This window comes from Pelophylax lessonae, assembly GCF_965119305.1.
Source record: "Pelophylax lessonae genome assembly, chromosome: 1".
Taxonomy (NCBI): Eukaryota; Metazoa; Chordata; class Amphibia; order Anura; family Ranidae; genus Pelophylax; species Pelophylax lessonae.
In genome coordinates, this window is record NC_138768.1 from 84,467,256 (window position 1) to 84,490,829 (window position 23,574).

General features: G+C 41.7%; 1 protein-coding gene across 1 annotated transcript in view; it reads right to left on the minus strand.

The window, feature by feature from the left end:
• Positions 1-9,800: 9,800 nt before the first annotated feature.
• TTC33 (tetratricopeptide repeat domain 33) overlaps positions 9,801-23,574 on the minus strand; it is a 495,466-nt gene continuing 481,692 nt past the window's right edge. Inside the window, exon 5 of the mRNA XM_082248719.1 lies at positions 9,801-10,633. Within this exon, the coding sequence (XP_082104845.1) occupies positions 10,295-10,633 (339 nt within the window). The 3' untranslated portion in view covers positions 9,801-10,294. The remainder of the gene's footprint in view (positions 10,634-23,574) is intronic.

The window sequence follows — 23,574 nt, forward strand, 5'->3', positions numbered from 1 at the left end:
GTCATGCTATGGTCTCCATCCCTGTATATGAAAAAAAAAAGTCGCACATAGCCCACATTGTCTATGTAACCAGGGATGGAGGCAGCTTGCCTACAGGCTGGTGCTTCATTTAAAGTCCCACCGTGCGATTTTCGTGCGTTTTTGGTGGATGCAGTCTAATTTGACCCCAGTTTTTTCATATACAGGGATGGAAACCATAGAATAACCTGCTTGTCTCACGTAAAGTCCCAAATATTTTCTGAAATTAGGGATGGAGGCACTGTGCTATACAGGCAAATTGCCTCATATAAAGTCCCAATCTGTGTTTTACACTGCATCCACCAAGGAGTTGGAGGTGTATGCTTCTCAGCTGGTCGTTTTCAGTTTGTACCATCTTAAGAACATTGCTATTAGAGTTTTGAGATACTAGACCAGTAGTGGATGGAGCTGCTCCCTCTAACCTGCCTCCTATCCATCGATTAGCAGCCATGTGCTCCCAGAGTGGAGACACTCAAATTTAAAAGTGTTAGGACTGCAGATAAAACAGGGTGCCGTGTCGTGGCTCTGCAGCTTACACATGCGTTTGCAAATGCGTGTCAACTAAACCCCTGTTCTTTATTTATATCATGAGACAGGTCTACTTGGTTGGTAGCAGACTGGAGGGTGAGTACATCAGACTGGGGGCTGGCTGGCTTCCATGCACCTCTCTTAATCCTTTTCAATTCGTTTTTTACTTTTCTGAGTATTAGGAATGAGAAAGGCAAGAGTGTCAGAGAATAACTCGCTTACCAGCATCTGCGCATAATGGACATATTGGACTTCTTAAAATAGCTTCAACTCCTAAATGGATGATATTTTGTTTTCTAAATCAGTGTAACAGACAATTGTCTTGTTTTTTCCCCCATAAAACACTTGTTTTAATTTATCTTGGCACTGCTTATCTTTTCAAGCCTCTTTCAGCCACTTCCTGGCACTCCACCATCAGCTGTATATCATTGCCCTCAAACAGCTTCCAGACAACGGTGGACAGTGCCTGTACAATGGGTGTGAATGTGGCCGCTTGTAGTCCAAGAGAGTGTGTGACAGGGTGAATAACTACACAAGACTTTAACCCAGAACAATGGTGCTGTATGCCAGGTTGGTTGAGTGCATCTCATACTGAACAAGGAGGCATGGAAAAGGCATTTTTACATGTTATTGCCCATAACAAGGGTAGTGGTGATAAGTTACAGAACCTGAAGATCAGGCAATAGGAATTGAAGGATAATGAAAAGTGAGTGGAAAGGAAGCAAGAGGGAGTGACAATGAAGAAAACACAAGAGCACGATTGGGAGATGGCTCTCACCCCATAACAGGAAATACCAATTAATATGAGATTATATTGATTGGGTTTAGATATACTTTAGGCCCCACAAAGAGAAAGAGAGAGGGTGAATACACTTGCTTGGTGAAATGACCACAGGAAAAATATTAATGGAGAAAGCCTTTGTTACGTTAAAAAAGCAATTTTTAAAAGTGGTCAAAGCTTGGCTCCAACCCCATCCATCACCAAAGCGTCACTATCAGTCAGTATGGCCACCCATCAAAGTAATGGATGAATATTGATGTAAATGAGCCAGGGCCAGGTGCTCCACCCAGACATATCAAGACACCCAGACAAGTCAAATAATGAAAGCTTCAGGTTTTAAACAACTGGAAAAAGTCCTGAAATTAAAACATGTTAAATTTAATATGAGATTATATTGATTGGGTTTAGATCTACTTTAAGCCATACAATGTACACCTCCAGTAACTGTTCTGTGTATACAGACTTATTGACAGTTAGAGACATGATATGCAGTATTAAAGTAATTGTAAACAGTCACCTTGTAAAATAACCCATTCAGTTTAAAGTTGAAATGAAATGCAAAACATTTTTGTATAGATTAAAAAAAAAAAAAAATGAAAGACCTTTTCCCTTTTTTATAGGTAAGTAATCACAATGTCTCTGTTCTCAGCTGCCTAAGAGCTGGAGGGAGGAGAAGCAACAGCACAATGATCTTCCCAGTGAAAGGCAGTGCAAGGGGTGTGTTTCAGGAAGAGTCTGATCATAAGAGGAGAACAGGCTGAGTTCCCAGCACAGCAAGAGAAATGACCACACTGTGTTATCCTGCTTAGCGTGGTCAGTTTTTACTAGGAAAGCAGAGGGACTGACAGAAACACCAGGGATTTCACACAAAGGAAGTAATATAAAGAGAACAGGATACTTTCTCATACAAGTACATGGTACAGCAGGCACATATCAGGAATGTGATATGCTGGGGTAACAAACACTTTAAGGAGGTGAGGACTATGCAATGACTTACTTGGTGTAATGACAACAGTAAAAATAATAATAGAGAAATATATATATTTTTTTTTAAGTTAAAAAAAAAATCACGGTAATGAACAATTTGTAGAAGTGATCAAAGCTTGGCTCCAACCCATTCCACCACCAAAGCTTCACTATCAGTCAGTGTGTGGCCACTCATGAAAGTAATGGATGAATATTGATGTAAAGGAGCCAGAGCCCGGTGCTCCACAAAGGCATACAGTATAAGTCTATCAGAGGACCCAGGTGCTTAATATATCTAAATTTAAGCTGGAAGAAGGCTTTAAATTCAAAGCCGGCCTGACATGCAGGAGTTCTAAAGAAGCAGCTTTATGCTTACTACAGCACGTTAGGTAAGTACTTTACAATTCTGGTTTGCTTTAAAGCGGAGTTCCGGCCTCATAAATGACTTTGGGCCATCTGCTTGCTGACATTCACCTGAAAAAGAAATGGATAATGACGATTTTTTTTTCTTTACTTACCTTGTTATAGAAGAAAATAGAAAATATACTTACCTTTCTCCCACTACCTCCCTCTGCGGCCACGGCCCACCCCGTCACTTCCTGCTTGCATTGATTCCTAGGAGCTGAATGTCATCGCTCCCAGGAATCAATGCGCCTGTATCGGTGCAGGCGCGTCATTCCCTGCTAAACAGCTTCTGGGCATGGAATGATGCGCCTGCACCGGAACTGACGAGCAGAGTCGGTGCATGGCATTCTAGGACGAAGAGGACACGGAAGAGGACGCTGAAGAGGACGCACTGGCTTCAGCTGCCCACACCTGAGATGGCAGCGCTGGACAAGACATTTTCAAGGTAAGTATTTCTTCTAAAAGGTAAGTGCGACCTGGGACAGTTCAGAGGCTATCAGTTATGAAATGTACTAGCCCTGACTGTCCCTCGGGTATTTTTATTGAAAAATAGTTTCCGAGGCCGGAACTCCGCTTTAACTGTACTGCTGATTGAACAGAGGTCCAGGGATTGGCTGCACTGTTTATTGTTTATATTTATTGTTTGTAGCCTTTTTTTTGTATCTTTATCAATAAAGTTAAATTAAGGAGAATACCGCAGTTTGTTCCCACTTCCTCCCTGAGTTGAAGGGATTGTAAGGTCTCGTTTTTTTAGAAAATAAAAATAACAAAACACATTATACTTACCTCCTCTGTGTAGTGGTTTTTCACAAAGCAGTCCAGATCCTCCTCTTCTCAGGTCCCTCTTTGGCTCTCCTTACCCCTCCCTCCCCTTGACTGCCCCCACAGCAAGCAGCTTGCTTGGGTGGCACCCGAGCCGAGTCACAGCTCTGTGTATCTATTCAGACACGGAGCTGTGTTTCGGCCCTGCCCCTCTCTCTCCTCATTGGCTGACTTTGATTAACAGCAGTGGGAGCCAATGGACAGTCAGTCGTGGACATCGCTAGATCGAGAGGGGGCTCAGGTAAGCATTAGGGGGCTGCTACACACACAGAAGGTTTTTATCTTAATGTATAGAATGGGGAACTCCACCCAATACTAATCGGATCAGTGAGACTCAAGGCCTTTTTCATTTTCAATTATTTTTATTGAGCTTTGAACAAGAGAAAGTATTACAATGCATATTGCACAGAAAACATAAGCTTCCATAGTTCTATGACAGTTAAATGTGGTAAAAAGCAGGATATCCCTCCTTCATTCACACATAGATACCACATTTGCCAATTGTAGAACTAAATGTGTCCAGATATCAGATGCGCCTGGCGATCCTTCTATCACCTGTCACCAAGGCGTTCTGGAATGGCACGGACCCCATCCCCCCTCCCGAACCTAGAAAACGAAACATGGTTCGAAAGGAGGAAAGGGGACACCGCAGTGAAATTTCTGAAGGGGTATGGCATCCCCTCCAACCACAACATTATCTAGAACAATAAGGAGAAAAGAAAAAAAGTAAGAAACAGTGGGAAAAAAGAGAAGTACAAGAAAGTGATAGTAGAAGGAAAAGGAAGTATCCCAGGAGAAGATGAGTGCACTCTATGAGACTCTGTTATTGGAACTATCTCAAGTTACAACGGGTCGGACAGGTATTTTATCCAGGGTTCCCATGTCTTGTCAAACTTATCCAAGAGGGTTGCCGAGAGACGCTCATTGATCATGATCCATGTTAATTTGTTTTTTACCAGATCAAACGGAATGGTTGGTGATCTCCATGATCTGGCAATTGCCAGTCTGGCCACTGTGAAAATAAAAGCTATACGTTTTCTCGCTCAGTTTGGCATTCCCACAGTGCTTTCCAAGTAGGGCTTGCTCTGGAGATTTGACTTACCTAAGTGAATAAAGTTGTAAACCCGAATCCAAAAACGATTCACCTTTGGGCATGACCACCACGTGTGCAGTACTGTACCCTGAATGCCACATCCCCGGAAACACATAGAAGAGGCTCCCTCGACATATGCAGCAATTCTCACTGGGACCATATACCTTCTCAGGATCCTGCCTTTTTTACCTTACTTTTTCTGTTTGGCAGATGTGCCTGAACTACAAAACTGGCTTCACAGAAATACAAAATCTTTGGTAGATAATATAGCTCACGTACCATATATGCCTTTCAAATATGCATTTAGCTGTTTACCTGGAGGGCAGCTTCTGATTTATCAGGGTTGTTTGAATAAGACTGGCATCTATAGCAAGGATAGGTTACATATTACACAACTGAAGAATTATCCCTAACTGGTAGGATGACATTTCCCAGCAGCAGAAGCCCTAAGTGTCCATGTGTTCAATCCTGTGGTTAAACAGTCTACAAAACATGCAGGAGAACCAGAGTAGCAGGTGGATTGCCAGGCTGACAGACACAAATTTTCAGTGTAAATATATATGTGTCACCACCCACAGACCACTAGGAGAGGAAACAGTGACGGATGTAAGTTTGACATATGTTTATCTTCTCATTGAAACAAATTAATGTGGTTGTCTGATGGTATGGCAAATGAATTAACAAAGCATCACTGACATCAAACACTGCGTCAGCATATCTCTATTCTGTTTTCAGTGATCTGGAAGTTTATTAATATAAGGGAAACCAATATTAATCACAATCTTCTGAAACAGTACAAATATTATTACCAGACCAGGAAGATCAATCACCGAAGTGGGCAAGGCACTTGTCTCCGGAAATGTTACCAATCATTGATCACCTTTATAATAACATTCAGTGGCATTGGCATAAAGCTCCTATTTTCCATAGGAAGGATATACAGGCGGTCCCCGGGTTACAAACAAGATAGGGTCTGTAGGTTTGTTCTTAAGACCCCGTTCACACAGGGGCGACCCGACTTGCTGGGGCGACCTGACCTCAGCACGACATGCACGGACTTCATATAATTAAAGTCAATGCAGGTCACCTCAAAGTAGAACAGGACCCTTTTTCTAAGTCGGAGCGACTTGTGTTTCGCTCCTATTAGAACGGGTCCTGTACTAATCTATGGCAGGCGACCCACCGCGACTTGTCAGGCGACCAAGTCGCCTGACAAGTCGCGCTAGTGTGAATGAGGACTAAGTTGAATTTGTTTGTAAGTCGGAACGGATACATTTTTTAAGTGTAGCTCCAGCCAAAAAAAATAATTTTTAAATTTTTTGGATAGCATAGGGAGGGGTTAACACCTCTGTAACATTTGTTTTGCTGTCTGTACCTCTGTTCAGAAGATTTCACCTCACTTTCTGTCCCTATGAAAATTGGATTTTGAAAATTTTGGGTTGTTGTGGAAACCATTATTGGTGATAAAGCTTCAGTGGAGACACCTTTTTCCCATGAGAACTCTTACAGGAGTGAATTTCCCTTCCTAGGGGGAGATTTCCTCTCACTTCCTGTTGTCTCCCTCCGTTTGTAAGTATGAGTCGTTTGTAAGTCGGATGTTTGTAACCCGGGAACCGCCTGTATAGGGTCATGTTTTAAATTTAAATAATTAAAGGGTCAATCCTGAAATTTAAAGTGAGTTTGAGTGTATGTAAACCCTAATAACAGATGTATTTGTTTTCTTTTGGTCTGTTAAAGCCCAATGAAAGCGGTAAAAGGGTCAGGCTGCATTTGCAGTGATAAATATGCTCCTCTTTGTAAATTACTTTACTTACTATGTGCTACAGGAGAGATGAGATAATGGGCGCACAACACTGACTTGATCAAGGTAAAAACCCTTTATTTCCTAAAAATGGTTGGTAATGCATTTCAACTCCTTGTTGAGTGCTTCTGATTGTAAAGGAATTTCTTATTTTTTTTAAAAACCAAACATCTCTATACTTACCTGCTCTGTGCAATGGAATTGAACAGAGCGGCCCCAAACCTCCTTTTCTCGAGTCCTCTGCTGGTGCTCCAAGCTTCTCCTCTCTGTCCAGTGCTCCCACGGGAAGCCACTTTCTATGGGAGCATTGGTGAGTGCTCTCTCCCGAGCTCCGCTGCTGCGTCCATTGACACAGACAGCCCGTCCCTGGCGTTGATTGACAGGAGTGGGAGCCCATCGCTCCCACTGCTATCAATCTGCCCACTGCTGTTGTACACATCGCTGGATCAGATAAGGCTCAGATAAGAATAAGGGGCAGAGAAGGTTCTTCCTCCAGAAGAAGGTTATTAACCCTAATGCATCAAATGCATTAAGGTAAAAATCCCTGAGGCTTTAGATCCACTTTAACTGTGTGAAACGCATTAACAGCTTGTCAGTCCTTTCTGCTGTCTGTCCTATTTTAGAGAAATAAAGGGCTTTTATCTTGATCAAGTCAGCGGTGTGTGGCCGTTATCTCTTCTCTCCTGCACACACGGTGGCAAGCCGGGACAAGCTCCTGCACGGGACTTGAGTGAGTAAACTCACCCACCTAAGCGGTATATCGTTTAATGCTTGGACACTATGTGATACAGCAAGGGTTCAAATAACCCTCTGCTCACAGCATACTGAAGATCTGGACCATCACCGCCTTCACAGTGCTTCAGTCAACAGCAATGTTGAAGATGTTTTGCTGTTTATACAAACCGCTTGCTCAGCTCTAAAGAATGTAAAGAATATACTTTGCAATTTTTCCTTCCGTCTTCTCATATTCCCATACCAGATTCTGGGTATTCATTCCAAGATGATTGCCAATGAAGGTTTCCATTTATCCAGGTCAATACACAGTACAGCTAGTGATAGATAGTGCAACTAGACTTGTTCTTCAATGTTTCTCTGCTCCTCCAAGTACCTTCCTCATTTTTAATGAGTGTCATGAACCAGTTGAAAGAGTAATGGCAGGAATATATGATAAGAAAAGTGTACGAAAATTTGATGCCCAGCAATCAATACCCGATTTCTATATTATGAACGAAAAAGACTGATTGAAAAAATTGAAAAATTCTGTCCTATTGTTTGCGAACGATTTTCTATTCGTTGGTGTGAAGGTCGTCAGTAGAAAATCTTTAGAACATTATCACGCATGAGCAAAAATTGTTGGTAACCCGGAAGCAGTGTTCAAGAACGAAGTTTCGTAAACACTAATGAAAAATTCCAAATAAACAAGGCAAATGAAATGTCAGCAAAAATATATATACTGTTTCAATGCTGGTCCCTTCAACGAATAGCGTAGGAACGTTCGTGCTAGGAGGAAGGGCGTGGCTACAAGGTCACACGCACACTACATCACTTCCACTTGTACCTTAAACGTCAACATTACGTATAAAATCAATTGCTCTTTTAAAGATTTTTTTCGATTGTTAATGTTGGCGACAATTTCAACCAATGAACGTTGTTTCGTTGGTCGGCGATAGAACGATCGGTCGATATTCGAATCGTGTATTACTGCTATAACTCTGCTGGATTTTTTATCAATCAGCAAGAAAGCAAGAGGGGATTGAAAACATCTTAAGGTGAGCAGGAACACCTGAAATACTCCAAGATAGGAACAACACCGGTAAATACAAATGTGAACTCTGATCATTGGAGAATCCAAAAGGTATAAAAAGCCAGCAGGTTACGGAGTCCATTAGACCACATCTATAATTGAAATACAATTTTTGGGAGGATTGTGCCTTTAAATCTTACAAGGTATCCATGTACTTGTACCTACAAGAGTCTTTAGCGGATGATAAATGCAACCAAACCTACTGAAGGATCAATACAAGCTGTGCAAAGAAATGTTATATTTATGTGGCAAAAGCAGTACAGAGGAATTGTAACCTGACACAGCTTAAACCAAAAAAGCCTGTGGGTATGTATCCTATATCATTTTTCTTGGTTTTAATTATTTAGAACCCATACAGGAAAATAACAGAATTCATACACTACAAATCTAAAATAAAACAATGGTGTACATTAAGTATTATTTAAATACAATATTTAAACTTTTTTTTTTTTGCTTAACAGTAGATGTCAGTCCCAGTATTAAATATACAGAAAATCATACATTGCTTATTATTACTAGATTAAACAGTTACTATATCTAAAGCTAAAACTTTTTGGATAGAGAAGAAAAGCCAAAAAAAAAACTTGTTTTTATTTTTTCATCTATGGTCCACTGGAGAGATTTTACTTCACAATGGGAAGATAGAGGAAATCTTTCAAAAGTGTGGGAAATCCTTTCTTAGGTGTCACGACAACTGCCCCCATTGGAAGATTCCCTTTTTATTCCTGTTACAGTGGCAGCTCAAATTCCATCACTGTCACTCCTACTCACATTGGAGTCGGGGAACAATATAGAGGGTATACATCTCCAATGGGGACTCAAGACAGAAATAAAAACAGGATAGGGTTGCCAAGCTTTTCCTGCTCAAACAAAAAAAAAAAGTTTTAGTTTTAGATATACTTTAAGAAAACATGTGGGGAATTTACTAAATCTGGAGCACTCAAAATCTGGCGCAGTTGTGTTTAGTAGCCAATCAGCTTCTAACTTCAGCTTGTTCAATTAAAGTGGTAGTAAAGCCACTTTTTTATGTTTTACCCACAGGTAAGCCTGTAATAAGGCTTACCTGTAGGTACTGTAAATCTGTACTGTGATGTCACTGGTGCATGCACTCTGAAGGTCCTGCATACCGTGCCAGACCTTTAGAGCCTGTGCCATAAATGGAGGATCCCATGCGAATGCGAGGGAGTAATGTCATTGCGCCCCCAGCTATTCATGTATCCAGAGGCTGCGACCCCGGAAGGAAGACCGGGTGAAGATGAAAGCCCTCTCAGCTGCGACAGTTGGAGGGTTTTGTTTTAAGGTAAGTCAGTGTGCTAGTATGCAATGCCTTCCACCTCCTACTTTTTATAGCTGAGAGATACTGTGTAAATTCTGCACATTGAAAGGATAAAGGGGAAAGATAGACTGTAGATTAACAAGATTACCAGGTAAAAATGATGTAGGACTGGAGGATTTGTTTCATCTCAGTGTATTATGTGAGGCCAGTCACTTCAATGGGTATATGTGAGGGTTAAAGCTTTGACAATAAAACCAAGAAGCCAATTGGTTTCTATGTAGAGCTGCACCAATTTTTCACGCTCCAGTTTTATTAAATCTCCCCATATCTGTCACATGGGTATAGCACGTGCCTCTTCAGGCCCCACTGCAGAAACCATAACCACCTCCTAAATATGAGAAGACAATTATTAAGAAGCTTTGATCTAACAGTCTGAATATTTTTATGGTTCCTGTCTCACAGCTAACAGAAAATGTAGGACCTGTGTCACCAAGCAAAGTATAACGCTGGCTAATAGAAGTTGCTTATTCACTGTTCTGACACGAGATGTCAACAAGCAGCTGCAAAGCTTATGGCTCTCTCCTGGTGAAATTCACTTTTGATCATATATACGTTATAGATGTTCCTTTAATATCATATCACGAGTAGCTTATGTAGCCTATGAAACTGCAACAGAATTGAGCTTTTAGGAGCGTAGCTTGACCAGATGAATGAAAGCTGGTTTCTAATAGATTCCTATGGGTTACTGCACACCATTATGCATGTCAATAAAAAAAAAGCCCAGCATATGAATAATTATCTTATCGCGCCTTGATATAAGATGTAGGGTCATCAGAAGTGGTTTTGTCTTCCTCTGACTGCTGACACGGCATGGTTCCTGAAGAAGAGACAACCACGGTCTTATTTTTGTTGGCCCTCTGCCTCTGTGATATGGCATCACACACTGCCACCACTTCATCACTTTCAAAGTCATAGTCTGGGATTGAATCAATGCTGGCATCTCTGCCATTACTCTGATGATCCTTTCCTTCTACCTCTCTCTTCTGCTGGAGAAGCTGCTGGGCCCATTTCAGATCTTCTTCCCATAACTCTGTGTTTGAGGGATAAAGGTGAAAAGCAACCTGGAAGCTCCGTATGGCCTACAGAAAAAAAAGAAAAAGGATGGACAAAACAGTTAATACTGTATGAAAAGAAAGATGCACAAGCTATTAGAAAATGTAATCTGTCCAACATCAAAGCTCTCCAGATTTTGCCAGAAACTTGATCAACGCGATAATGAGTTGAGACCAGCAGAAATGCAGGGGTGAATTACCTGGACCCTTGTACTTGTGTGGGCTCAGCATAATGGTAAGAACATGGCTGGGCACATCGGGTCCTGTACTCAGTTGGAGAGAATCGTAGCACGAAGGTAAATAAATAACACATTTATCAAACCACAATGTATACCTCATTATTTGTGCTGAAGCTTATTTCCAGGCTTTTGTTGCCCCAATCCAACCATTCGTTTCAGCACCTATGCTTAAATTCTACTTCTACACCTTCCCCTAGTGATTGAAAAACACAACCAGAACTGCCAGTTACATTATCAGTCACCGGCCACAAGTTCACATCTTTGCAGCTTAGCTGGTATCAGTCACCGGCCACAAGTTCACATCTTTGCAGCTTAGCTGGGGTCTGCAGGACACGTGTGTGTAGGCTATTGGAATGGTATGAAGAGTGGTGGACAGCTGAGGTGAAAGCTAAAGGGAGTTAGAAACAGGGGAAAGAAACAGTGAGAACCTCTAACACTCTACAATGCTGGCCGGGTTACTTCAGAACTACCTGAGCTGAAACTATGTTTTGGTGGGCATTTCATAGAATGGTCACCCAGTGCAGAGAAGACAGGGGTAGTAGGTCTCTCTAACAGGTAGTGCTAGGATCCCACTGCCCGAAGGCTGACAGGACAGGATAGCAGAAGCTAGAAGCAGAGAATAATCCAAAAACATTGTTGTACTTGTTAAGAGAGATTTATTTTTGCTTCCTGCTCTACTATTTTATCAGAGAGGAAGTGAGGGGATTTGTATTTCTGTAGGTGTCGCCATCACAGATTTTTCCTTACTTCCTTTCTGGGGAAACTGCTGTCAGCAGGGCGGGAGGTGAGGGTAAAGCCCCGTACACACGCAACGATTATCGGCCGACCGATCGTCCATCTTTTGTCCAGAGTTGTGTTTTGTTGGTTGGAATGTGCCTAGACTGCACACAAATTTTCTCGCCCAACAAAATTCTACTTCAGAAGTGATATCATGTGTTGGTTTGCTTTCTTTGTGTTCTTTCTTCTCTGAGCATGCCCAGACTTGCTCATCAGATTTTTCCCTGTTGAAATCTGTACTGACTGCATGAAAATCGGCCGTTGTGTTGAGGGCCAACAAAAATTTTATAGTCTGCACACCAGATTTTTTTTGGCCGAAAAGTCGGAGTTGGTTGTCGGAACCATCATACTAACAAGCCGAAAATTGGCAGATCGGTCGTCGGACGAAAATTCCCTGCCAATTTTCGACGTGTGTGTACGAGGCTTAAATCTCTCACTTCTAGACAGCATTAAAAAATGAAAAGAGTTTTAATCTTTCCCCAAAAATGAGAAAAACTTTTTTGGCTTGAAACGCACTCTAAAATAGAGTTGCAGTGCTAACCCTCCCTGTCCCCTCTCCCAGATAACTTCTTTATTCTTTTTTCCTTTTCTCCTTTTTGTTGGACTTTGCGGAGTCTAGGTGGCTCGTTTTCTGTTCCCTCCTACTTTTCCTCTCCCGCCATGTTCCTTCGTAGGCCCTGAAATTTCCTCCCTTTTCTCTCTTCCTCTCCCTTCTTTTTCCCCTTTCCCTCTTTTTCTCTGCCCCATGAAGGGACAAGCTTAAGTCTAGACCGGTAGCCTGTATTGCCACTAGGCCATCACGCTGTTGTCTCAGTAATGGATTTATCAGTATCCTTGGCTAAAACTATCTTCTATGTTCTGCCAGCATCTGTTTGATGGACTTTTCTTGCCTCTGATGCTCTTTTTACGCTGACTTCAAAGCAGTGCTAACCTTTTGTACCTACTCCCTTTGCCAATATTTCTTTTCTCCATCAATACAGCCATTCTTTGTCCTTTAATTCCCCTCACTGTGTGTGGGTTAGGATAAATATCTTCTGCCAGTCACTATGCAGTTCTGTATAATGCCACACAGCCTTTCTCCAAAAAATGGCAGCGTTTTTATGCACACGCGCACTGCGGCCACATTAATTCCTCTGGGTGATGGTAATGACTGGCCATATAGGCACTGAACACTGCATTGTGGAAGGGTAGGAGGTATGTCATCACAAACCTAGAAGTGGGATTTTCAAAGTGGTTGCATAGGGAAATAAGGAAGCAAACAGGAGTGAGGAAAGTAAGGGAAAATGGTTAATACGTCAATTATTCCAATTCCTGCCAGCCCCTCTGCAATAACAAGATGTACTACACAGTGTGTGTTTTTTTTTATTTTTTTCATATCACCGATGTGTGGTCACATGGCCGCTTGCCACTTTTCTTCCCTACCCAAGGGCTACAGTGGGAGGGCCCGAGTTACCCCTCTGATCTCAGCTGGGCAGTCACCTGACCGCACATCGGCGATGTGAACAAAGGCATTTAGCTGCCGAATTAAAAAAAAAAACAAAGCAAACACTGTGTAGTACAGCTTGGTATTGCAGAGGTGCTGGCAGGAATTGGAATCACTAACATTTTTCAGATGAAGTAGTGGCAGGAGGGGAGAGGGTGGAGAAAACATCTCACTTCACAGATTCCAGGGCTGACAGGGAAAGAGAGGACAGCAGTGGGATGACGAAGGCACATAAACTGACCAAAGTATCATGGATAAGCAGCCATGATTACCGTGGTCAGCACACTAAGGGGGACACAGAAACAGGCAGGAGTACTACAACATAGAAAGGGACAAATGACACAGCAGAAGCACTATGCGGTTTAACATGCTTTAAAGGAACAGAATTTTTTTTTAGGGGTTACAACCACTTTAAGACACTTTGGAATGCCTACAATACACAAGGGTTGTGGGTTATTACTATTTTTTAAACACAAGTACATTATGAGAATATGAAAAGCAAAAAATACTCAGATTCAACAGCAAAAGTCTCCAGACTGCACTACACACTCCTGATCAAATGCTGTTTAATGTCTCAGAGTCAGTTGTCCCCAGAACAGACATCCCTATCGAAGGATTTCCCCTCATCTCCTGTTCTGGTGACAACTATATGATTTTGGATTATCCATCGCTTTCTGTTGTGGTGATAATGGGGAGAGTGCAAATCTAGCCAATGGGGACACAGACTGCAATAAAAAATAGAGAATGGGCCCAACCCATTCCTAATCTATCCAAACGAAATATTTTCATTTTATAGAACAACAGCCTACTTACTGGTAATGTATTTATTATAACAAACATCTCTGACATTTTCTATAGACAGAAGCTGCTGTGTATTTATGAGTTGTTCTGCTTTCAGGGTGTGTATTCATTTTATACAATAGGTCACTGAAGTTAATTTCAGCCTAAGAAATGACCCCATACTTCAGATTCGTTCCCAGGTTATGTAAACCTCATCGCACTCACACACCTGCAAAGTAAAGTTTAATGTTCATCAGAAGCCGTGATCGCAGTAAACAATTGCTTCCAGCAGTCGCACCCCTCTAGAAGTTGGTAATGTAAGCGTGCCAGCGAACGCTGTCATTCCGCTCAGCGCAGACTTACTCTCAGTCAACTGTCAATGGCAGAACAATGCTTGGCGACAGTCACTTATTGTTAGAGAAGTCTAGGCATGCACAGACCTAGGACATGTCACAGAGCTACAATGCAGACATCATCCTATTACCGTAAACTATTGTTTGGAATCCCTTTCTTTTACGTGCTTAGGAGTAGAAATAACACAGAACATGGTGAGTTCAGAGGAGAGGCTGTATGGTTCGGAACACAATTTAAATGCCAGCATAAATATGAATGAAGCCAAGTTAATGAAATGCAGATTTACAGGGTCAACAAATTCTACTGTACTTTACAAATCACTGTCACTGCCCCCCAAGGTGCCCACAACCTAATGCCCCTATAGCAGTCATACAGGCTTACTAAGAATTTAGGTGGAAGCAGATTAGCCTACTAGTCATTTTTTTGGGAGGAAACACATGCATCTATATAGAGAACATACAAACTTTGGGTAGTGCCATGTTGCCTGCTGGAAAGTTACAGATCAGGAAAATGGTGCCAACCGGGGGCTATCCATGATATCTTCAACATGATAAACAGGCACAATTTGTCCACTGTTGCAATAAAACTCCGCCAATTAGCAAAGTGTATATATGTATATATATATATATATATATATATATATATATATATATATATATATAAATACACACACTATATTGCCAAAAGTATTGGGACGCCGGCCTTAACATGTACATTAACTTTAATGGCATCCCAGTCTGTAGGGTTCAATATTGATTTGGCCCACACTTTGCAGCTATAACAGCTTCAACTCTTCTGGGAAGGCTGTCCGCAAGGTTTAGGAGTGTGTCTATGGGAATGTTTGACCATTCTTCTAGAAGCTTATTTCTGAGGTCAGGCACTGATGTTGGAGAGAAGGTCCGGCTCGCAGTCTTCGCTCTAATTCATCCCAAAGGTGTTCTATAAGGTTAAGGTCAGGACTTTGCAGGCCAGTCAAGTTCCTCCACCCCAAATTTAACATCCATTTCTTTATGGACATTCATGTGGATGATACTTGACACATACCACCTACCTAAACATTGTTGCTAACCAAGTACACCCCTTGATGGAAACAGTATTCCCTGATGGCAGTTGCCTCTTTCGGCAGGATAATGTGCCCAGGAACACAGCAGTGAGTTTAAGGTGTTGACTTGGGCTCCAAATTCTCTAGACCTCAATCCAATTGAGCATCTGTGGGATGCTCTAGAAAAAACAAGTCAGATCCATGGAGGCCCCACCTTACAACTTACTGGACTGAAAGGATCTGCTACTCATGGCGTGGTGCCAGATACCACAGCATTCCTTCAGATGTCACTCTGACTCAAAAGGGAGCGTGAGATGTGGGTTTTATCCCGCCCGGTAGCTTGGATGTTATTTAGCCTCTGCATAATCATTGTATGTGAGTGTGATTCTTTGCAATAATTAAAGACTAGCATTGTTTATATACAGAGACTATTATTTGTATTCTTTTGTATATTTTATGTGTTTTTGTAGCCAATATATTGAAAAGGGCATACAAGTGCTGCGCTAAATAGTCGAGAAAGTGGAATATAATTCCTTTAACATAAGTGGACAAATGAAAAAAAAAGTAGTGATAAATTCAAGTAAATTCAGATACATCAACAGAAAATGCACAGATGACCTGGTTCCCTATGTGAGGTTTATTCACCCCTGCCCTTGTGACTCATTGCCATATGGTATTTGGATCCACAGTCTCTGGTAAGCATACCCATACTATCTGTGGGGGTGGATACTGTCACGCTGGTGGCTGTCATCGTCTATGGATCAGCATTTTTAATCACCTTTAAGGACTTTATGCATAGGTACACAGCTGGTGGCCCCTTGTGGACATTTTATATTGAGCACTAATGACTTTTCCACTGCAAGTACCGGCTCGGCTCTACTCGGCCCTACTTGGCCCGGTTTGCTTTTCCACTGCTGGTACCGCATGGTACGGTGTTGGAGCGGTTCGGTACGGTATGGTTTGCTTTTCCACTAAAGTAGTACTAAAGTTAAGTGGGTGGGATAACAACGGGGTGGGTGGGATTCTCTGACCAGTCAGTGGCTAGTAGTGACTGCATGCAAAGGATTGTGGGATATGGTACCGGGTATGGTACCTCTTGGAACCACAATCGAGTAGGTACTGTTTTTGAGAGCCGTACCGTTCGGTTCCATGCAGTGGAAAAGCGCCGCCGTACCGTACCGAACCATTCCTACACCATACCATGCGGTACCAGCAGTGGAAAAGCACAAAAGTGAGCCGAACCATTCGGTTCCATGCAGTGCAAAAGCGTCATAAGTCTCTGAGACTTGAATTTATCACTACTTTTTTCATTTGTGCACTTTATAGAATTATATTCCACTAAATGGACTATTCAGCAAAGCACATTTAAGCCTGATTTACCACACAATATTTGTCAATTGCGGTGCTTGCAGCTTTGTATAGGTCTACTAGCGCAGTAATTCTTTTTACTTATCTTCGATTTATTGAATAACAATTAGCTTGCCAGTATACTGAGCAGTCCCCGGCTCTTAAAGGGGAAAAAGTGTAGTGTGACTTTTATAATTTAAAGCTCATCGTTGGAAGGTGAGAACCCATCTGGTCTTCTTTTTGGTGTTGGGTTCAAGAAGATCACATAAACACTAATATTTATGTCACTTTTTGGTTGATGAATTTTCGCGGTCTATTCACACAGACTGCTTTTGGTATGGACTGAAAGTTGCACATACACATTTAGATCACTGTGATCTTTTGGCACAAAGGATTGTCACATTATTTGCATGGACTGAATCATGATTTTGATTTATCTTTTTCTTCACAATTTTGTGCTTTTTATTATGCCATTGGTGATTTGAATTGCATTTAAAAGTTCAATTATATGGGATTTTTTATAGTTTAGCGTGGCACATAAGGTCTAATGTAGTCCATGCCTCAATGTGTCAGGGCTGTTTTGATGGGAAAAGGAGGACCTACTCAATATTAGGTGGGTGGTTATAAAATGATGGCTGATCGGGTTTAATATATATATATATAGATTTATATACATTATTTGCCGGCAGATAAGATGACTGGGCGTATAAGATTTTCAAGTTAAAACACAGGTTTTGGGCTATACTCGCCGTATAAGACTAACCCCCTTCGGTACTATGGCGGAGCAAAAAATGTGAGGATTACTTTACATGGCCCAAAACGAACGTCCCTATAATCTCTCAACCCGCTGGATGTGCGGTAATAATGTACCATAGTGGAGTAAAAAATGTGAGGACTACAGTACTTTACATGGCCCAAAACAAACGTACTTATTGATCAATTAATAAGCAGGGTAAGTACACAAGGCGTAATCTCTCAACGCGCTGGATGTGCGGTAATATTGTACCAGTATGTACCTTAGCTTTGGCTACATACAGTATACCGTGCTGAGCCAATCACGGTGAGTGATGTATTCTAATAATAAATACAAAGCCGGCACAGATTGGCAGAGTCAAAGAGGCGGACTGATGATATTACTCTCTCTGACTCAGCCAATCCGACCTGGCATTGTATTTATTATTAGAATACATCGTTCACCGTGATTGGCTCAGCGCGGTATACTGCATGTAGCCGAAGCTACGGTACATACCAGTACAGTATTACCGTACATCCAGCGCATTGAGAGATTACACCCTGTGTACTTACCCTGCTTGGAGATTAATAGGGACGATTGTTTTGGGCCATGTAAAGTACCACAGTCCTCACATTTTTTACTCCGCTACGGTACAAATAATATTACCGCACATCCAGAGGGTTGAGAGATTATTACAGATGTTCATTTTGGACCTCACTTTTTTTTACTCCGCGTATAAGATGACCCCCCTATTTTTGAGGGGTGTTTCTAAGGTTAAAAAAGTCTTATACGCTGGCAAATACAGTATATATATATATATATATATATATATATATATACACACATACACACTGCTCATGAAAATTAAAGGAACACTTTTTAAGTATAGCATCAAGTCAATTAAACTCCAGGGATATTGATCTGGTCAGTTAAGTAGTAGAGGGGGTTTGGTAATCAGCTTCAGCTGCTTTGTTGTTAATGAAATTAACAACAGGGGCACTAGATGGACAACAATGAGACAACCTCCAAAACAAAATAGTTTTACAGGTGGAGCCACTGATTTTTTTTCCCCGACTAATCTTTTCTGACTGTTTTTCACTAGTTTTGCCTATGGCTAGGGTCAGTGTCACTACGGGTAGCATAAGGTGATACCTGGACCCTATAGCGGTTGCACAGGCAGTCCAATTCCTCCAGAATGACAGATGAATATGTGCCATTGCCAGGTTTGCTGCGTCACCCAGCACAGTCTCAAGAACATGGAGGAGATTTCAGGAGACAGGCAGTTACTCTAGGAGAGCTGGACAGGGCTGCAGAAGGTACTTAATCCATTGGCAGGACCAGTATCTGCTCCTTTGTGCAAGGAGGAACAGGATAAGCACTGCCAGAGCCCTACAAAATGACCTCAAGCAGGCCAATGGTGTGAATGTCTGTAAACAAACAATCAGAAACAGACTTCTGGATGGTGGCCTGAGAGCCCGACGTCCTCTAGTGGGCCCTGTGCTCACTGCCCAGCAATGTGGAGCTCGATTGGCATTTGCCATTGAACACCAGAATTGGCAGGTCCGACATTGGAGCCCTGTGATTTTCACAGTTGAGAGCAGGTTCACCCTGAGCACATGTGACAGACGTGAAAGAGTCTGAAAATTCCATGGAGATAGTCATGCTGCCTGTAACATTGTTCAGCATGACCAGTTTGGTGGTGGATCAGTGATAGTCTGGGAAGGCATATCCATGTAGGGACACACAGACCTCTACAGGCTAGACAATGGCATCCTGACTACCATTAGGTATTGGGATGAAATCCTTGGACCCATTGCCAGACCGTACACTGATGCAGTGGGTCCTGGGTTCCTTCTGGTGCACGACAATGTCCAGCCTCATGTGGCGAGAGTATGCGGCCAGTTCCTGGAGGATGAAGGAATTGATACCATTGAATGGCCCCCACGCTCGCCTTACCTAAATCCAATAGAACACCTCTGGGACATTATGTTTTGGTCCATCTGAAACCACCAGGTTGCACCTAAGTCAGTTTAGGAGCTCAGTGATGCCCTGTTCCAGATCTGGGAGGAAATACCCCAGTACACCACCCGCCGTCTCAAAAGGAGCATGCCTCGATGTTGTCAGCCATGCATGCAAGCGTGTGGGGGGCCATACCAACTACTGAACACCATTTTGAGTTGCTGCAATGAAATTTCAGCAAAATGGATTAGCCTGCTGCATCTTTTTTATGCTTTGATTTTCGGGGTGTCGGGGTGAATTCAGCCCTCTGTAGGGTGATCATTTTCATTTCCATTAAACAATGTGGCATCCTTTCGTTCCTAACACATTACCCAGTCCATGTCATTATAGATATCCAGCATGATATTTTTCCCCATTGAGATCTGATGTGTTTTCAAAGTATTCCTTTAATTTTTTTGAGCAGTGTATATATATATATATATATATATATATATATATATAAAAATCCTTTACTGTAAGATCTGACCATAACACCTTTTTCCTTGTGGCCTCAGAATCTTCAAGGTGCGTTTAAGGTGGTCAGATGACACTAAAATTGAATTATTTGGCCTCAACACCAAACGAGTGGTCTGGCAGAAATCCATCACAGCTCACCATCCAAATAACACCATTCCTACAGTAAAGCATGGAGGTGGTAATATCACCATCTGAGGGTGTTTCTCTGCAGTAGGGACTGGAGCCCTTGTCAGGATATAAGAAAAATAGATGGGGCAAAACACCGTAAAAAGTTTTGAGGAAAATCTGCTGATCTCTGCCAGAAAGTTGTCAATGGGAAGAAGGTTTACCTTTCAACATGACAAGGACCCGAAGCACAAAGCAAAAATGACTATACATTGGTTGAAGGAGAAAAATGTAAATGTCCTTGCATGGCTTAATTAGAGCCCAGATTTAAAATCTGTGGAACGACTTGAAGACTTCAGTTCACAAACGGTCATCATCAAATTTAAGTGAACTTGAGTACTTCTGCAAAGAAGAGTGGGCGAATATTGCAAAGTCTGGATGTGCAAAATTAGTAGAGACATATCCCAATAGACTAAAGGCTTTAATAAAAGCAAAAAGTGGTTCAACAAAATACTGACATAAGGGGGTGATCCTTTTTCCAACTCAGTGATTTTGTTTTTGTTTTTGCATTTTAAAAAAAGGTTTCCTGATATGTTGGTGTTATATCTTATATATTCAACATGCCATCAATTCTTCCCAAATTTCCAGTGCCTTTGTAGCTCACACATCCCCAAAACATCAGCGATCCACCTCCGTGTTTCACAGTAGGAACGATGTATCTTTCATCATAGGCCTTGTTGACTCTTCTCCAAATGTAGCGTTTAGGTTTGTGGCCAAAAAGCTCAATTTTGGTCTCATCACTCCAAATGACTTTGTGCCAGAAGGTTTGTGTGTCTGTGCTGTTTGGTGTATTGTAAGCAGGATACTTTGTGGCATTTGCATAGTAATGGCTTTTTTCTGGTGACTCGACCATGCAGTCCAGTCCTGTGCCTCCTTATTGTGCATCCTTAAACAGACACACCACATGTTTTCAGAGAGTTCTGTATTTCACCTGAAGTTATTTGTGGGTTTTTCTCTGCATCCCGAACAATTTTCCTGGCAGTTGTGGCTGAAATTTTAGTAGGTCTACCTGACCGTGGTTTGGTTTCAACAGAACCCCTCATTTTCCACTTCTTTATTAGAGTTTGAACACTGCTGATTTGCATTCTCAATTCCTTGGATATCTTTTTATATCCCTTTCCTGTTTTATACAGTTTAACTACCTTTTCCCGCAGATCCTTTGACAATTCTTTTGCTTTCCCCATGACTCAGAATCCAGAAACGTCAGTGCAGCACTAGATGAAAGATGCAAGGGTCTGTCAGGAGTCCAGAAACTCATTGACCTTTTATACACACACACACTAATTACAAGTAAAAAGATCACAGGTTGGGGATGGTTACCTTTAATAGCCATTCAAACCCTTTTGTGTCAACTTGTGTGCATGTTATCAGGCCAAAATCACCAGGGTATGTAAACTTTTGATCAGGGTCATTTGGGTAGTTTCTGTTGTTATTATGATTTAAAAAGAGTAAACACAGTTGATTGATAATAAATGGCTTCAGCCAAACACTAACCTTGAGTGAAAGAAAAGGTTTTGTGTTTATCATTCCTATTTTTGGAAAAATGGCCAAGAAATCATAAATTCTGCCAGGGTATGTAAACTTATGAGCAAAACTGTATACAGAACTAGAGAGTAGGCGCTGAATTTCAACATCTATACACTCCTTTAGTATTGAGCTGCAAAACTATATCAAGAAATGTAGCCTTTATCAACTGGGTGACAGTTGGGGCCTCATTTAACTTAAACCAATGTGGGCCACAAAGACCGACAACGAGGGCTGCATTTGGTGGGGAAAAATGCATTTTACATGCATGATATAAACTGCCATTTATGATTTGCTTCTTAAAATACCAATTACCTGGATGTCATGCACAATCTTCCTTTAAGAGCATTCTGAGTCTCTGACCCAGAGCAAGCATGCAGCAATAAAAGTCAAGACCAATGTCAGAACTCCTTATGTCCAGACTTGTTTGGGAACATTGACTTCTAAAGTACAGAAGCCCTTGGATCACCAGGTGAGCAAGGTTACTGGGATTTTAAGGAGGGTTCAGGTAATCCAGTTTCCATTCTTATCTTAGTGCAGATTTCCTTGAGGAGACAACCTGACCCCAAATCCTTTTCTTTATTGGATGGGTACAGAAGGTTGACCTATCTGCCAGGTACTTGTATCTCTAGAAGACCACAATAGTAAGGTTTCTCCATAGTAGTTTGTGTTTTAGCCCTTCTAACAAGAACGTGTCAATCTATAAAAGGAAGATATCCCAAATATTCCTTCAATCAAGGAAATGTGGCACCATCTGGTTTCTAATGGTAATGTTAGATTAGTAGAACACAGAGCAACCATGAAAAACTAAAACATCCACTTTATGTGAAACTGGCGTATTTTTACCATTCCTGATATAATAAATAGAAGAATAGTAGACTCCAAACTCCTCCAAGATGGGTGGCATAGGAGAACATCACTGATAATTTAGTTTCTCAATTCTGAATCTCCCTAAAATCATGTGTGCTATTTATTAATACTATCTATACAGCAATTGTCCTTTAGGCAGAATATACCTGCCAATCAAACAGTGCTGCTCCCTTTATGCCGTCTGAGTCACAACCAAGAATTTACAATTCTGATTACTATTTCCTCTTGTCCTTTTTCTAAAACTGAAGCCTGACCTTGATTTTTTTTTATCTTGTGGTTGGGTTTGACTTAATTTCTCTACATACAGTTAGTATAACCACTTCCTTGTCGGATTACTTAATTACTAGCCCGCTTCTGATTATTGCACTCACATCTTGCTTAATTTTAATGACCCTATTACAGAAGTGAACAACAAACATTTCTTTAGAGTAAGGTAATGTCTGGGTTTCTCTCTCTCTTTTTTTTTTTTTTTTTTTTAAAAATGAATAGACAACTGTATTTTTTACATTGGACATTGGATTGTCCCAAGATAGCTTCAATAAATGGGGTTGTGTAGTGCTTTGGTGGCTGCATACCACAGGCCCTCATCTTCCTAACCGCCCCCATAGTGCCACAGGCAGCGTCCTCTTCTTTCTCTCAGAATGGTATTCTTCCTGAACTGAGCGGCACTCATGTATTGAAGTGTGAGCACTGCTCAGCCCCGGAGTACTGAGTGATGATGAGTCCCCATTAGAGAGCATGTGAATATAAGGTTGAACCCAGAAAAAATTGTTAGAATTAAATGACTGTTGTTCAGAATGAAGAAAACTGATTCTAGGACTATATCCCACTGGACAATATCCCCCCTGGACAACATCCCCCCGGACAATATCCCCCCGGACAATATCCCCCCGGACAATATCCCCCCGGGACAACATCCCCCCGGATAATATCCCCCCGGGACAACATCCCCCCGGAAAATATCCCCCTAGACAATACCCTAACCCTATGTCCCGGGGGATATTGCCTGGGGGATGTTGTCCCGGGGGGATATTATCCGGGGGGATTATGTCCAGGGGGATGTTTTCCGGGGGGGGATATTGTACGGGGGGATATTGTCCTGATAACAAGAGAACTACCAGCAATGGACAGAGGAGGAATTTCGAGCAGCACTGAAGCATGGAGAGCAAAAGTCATTTT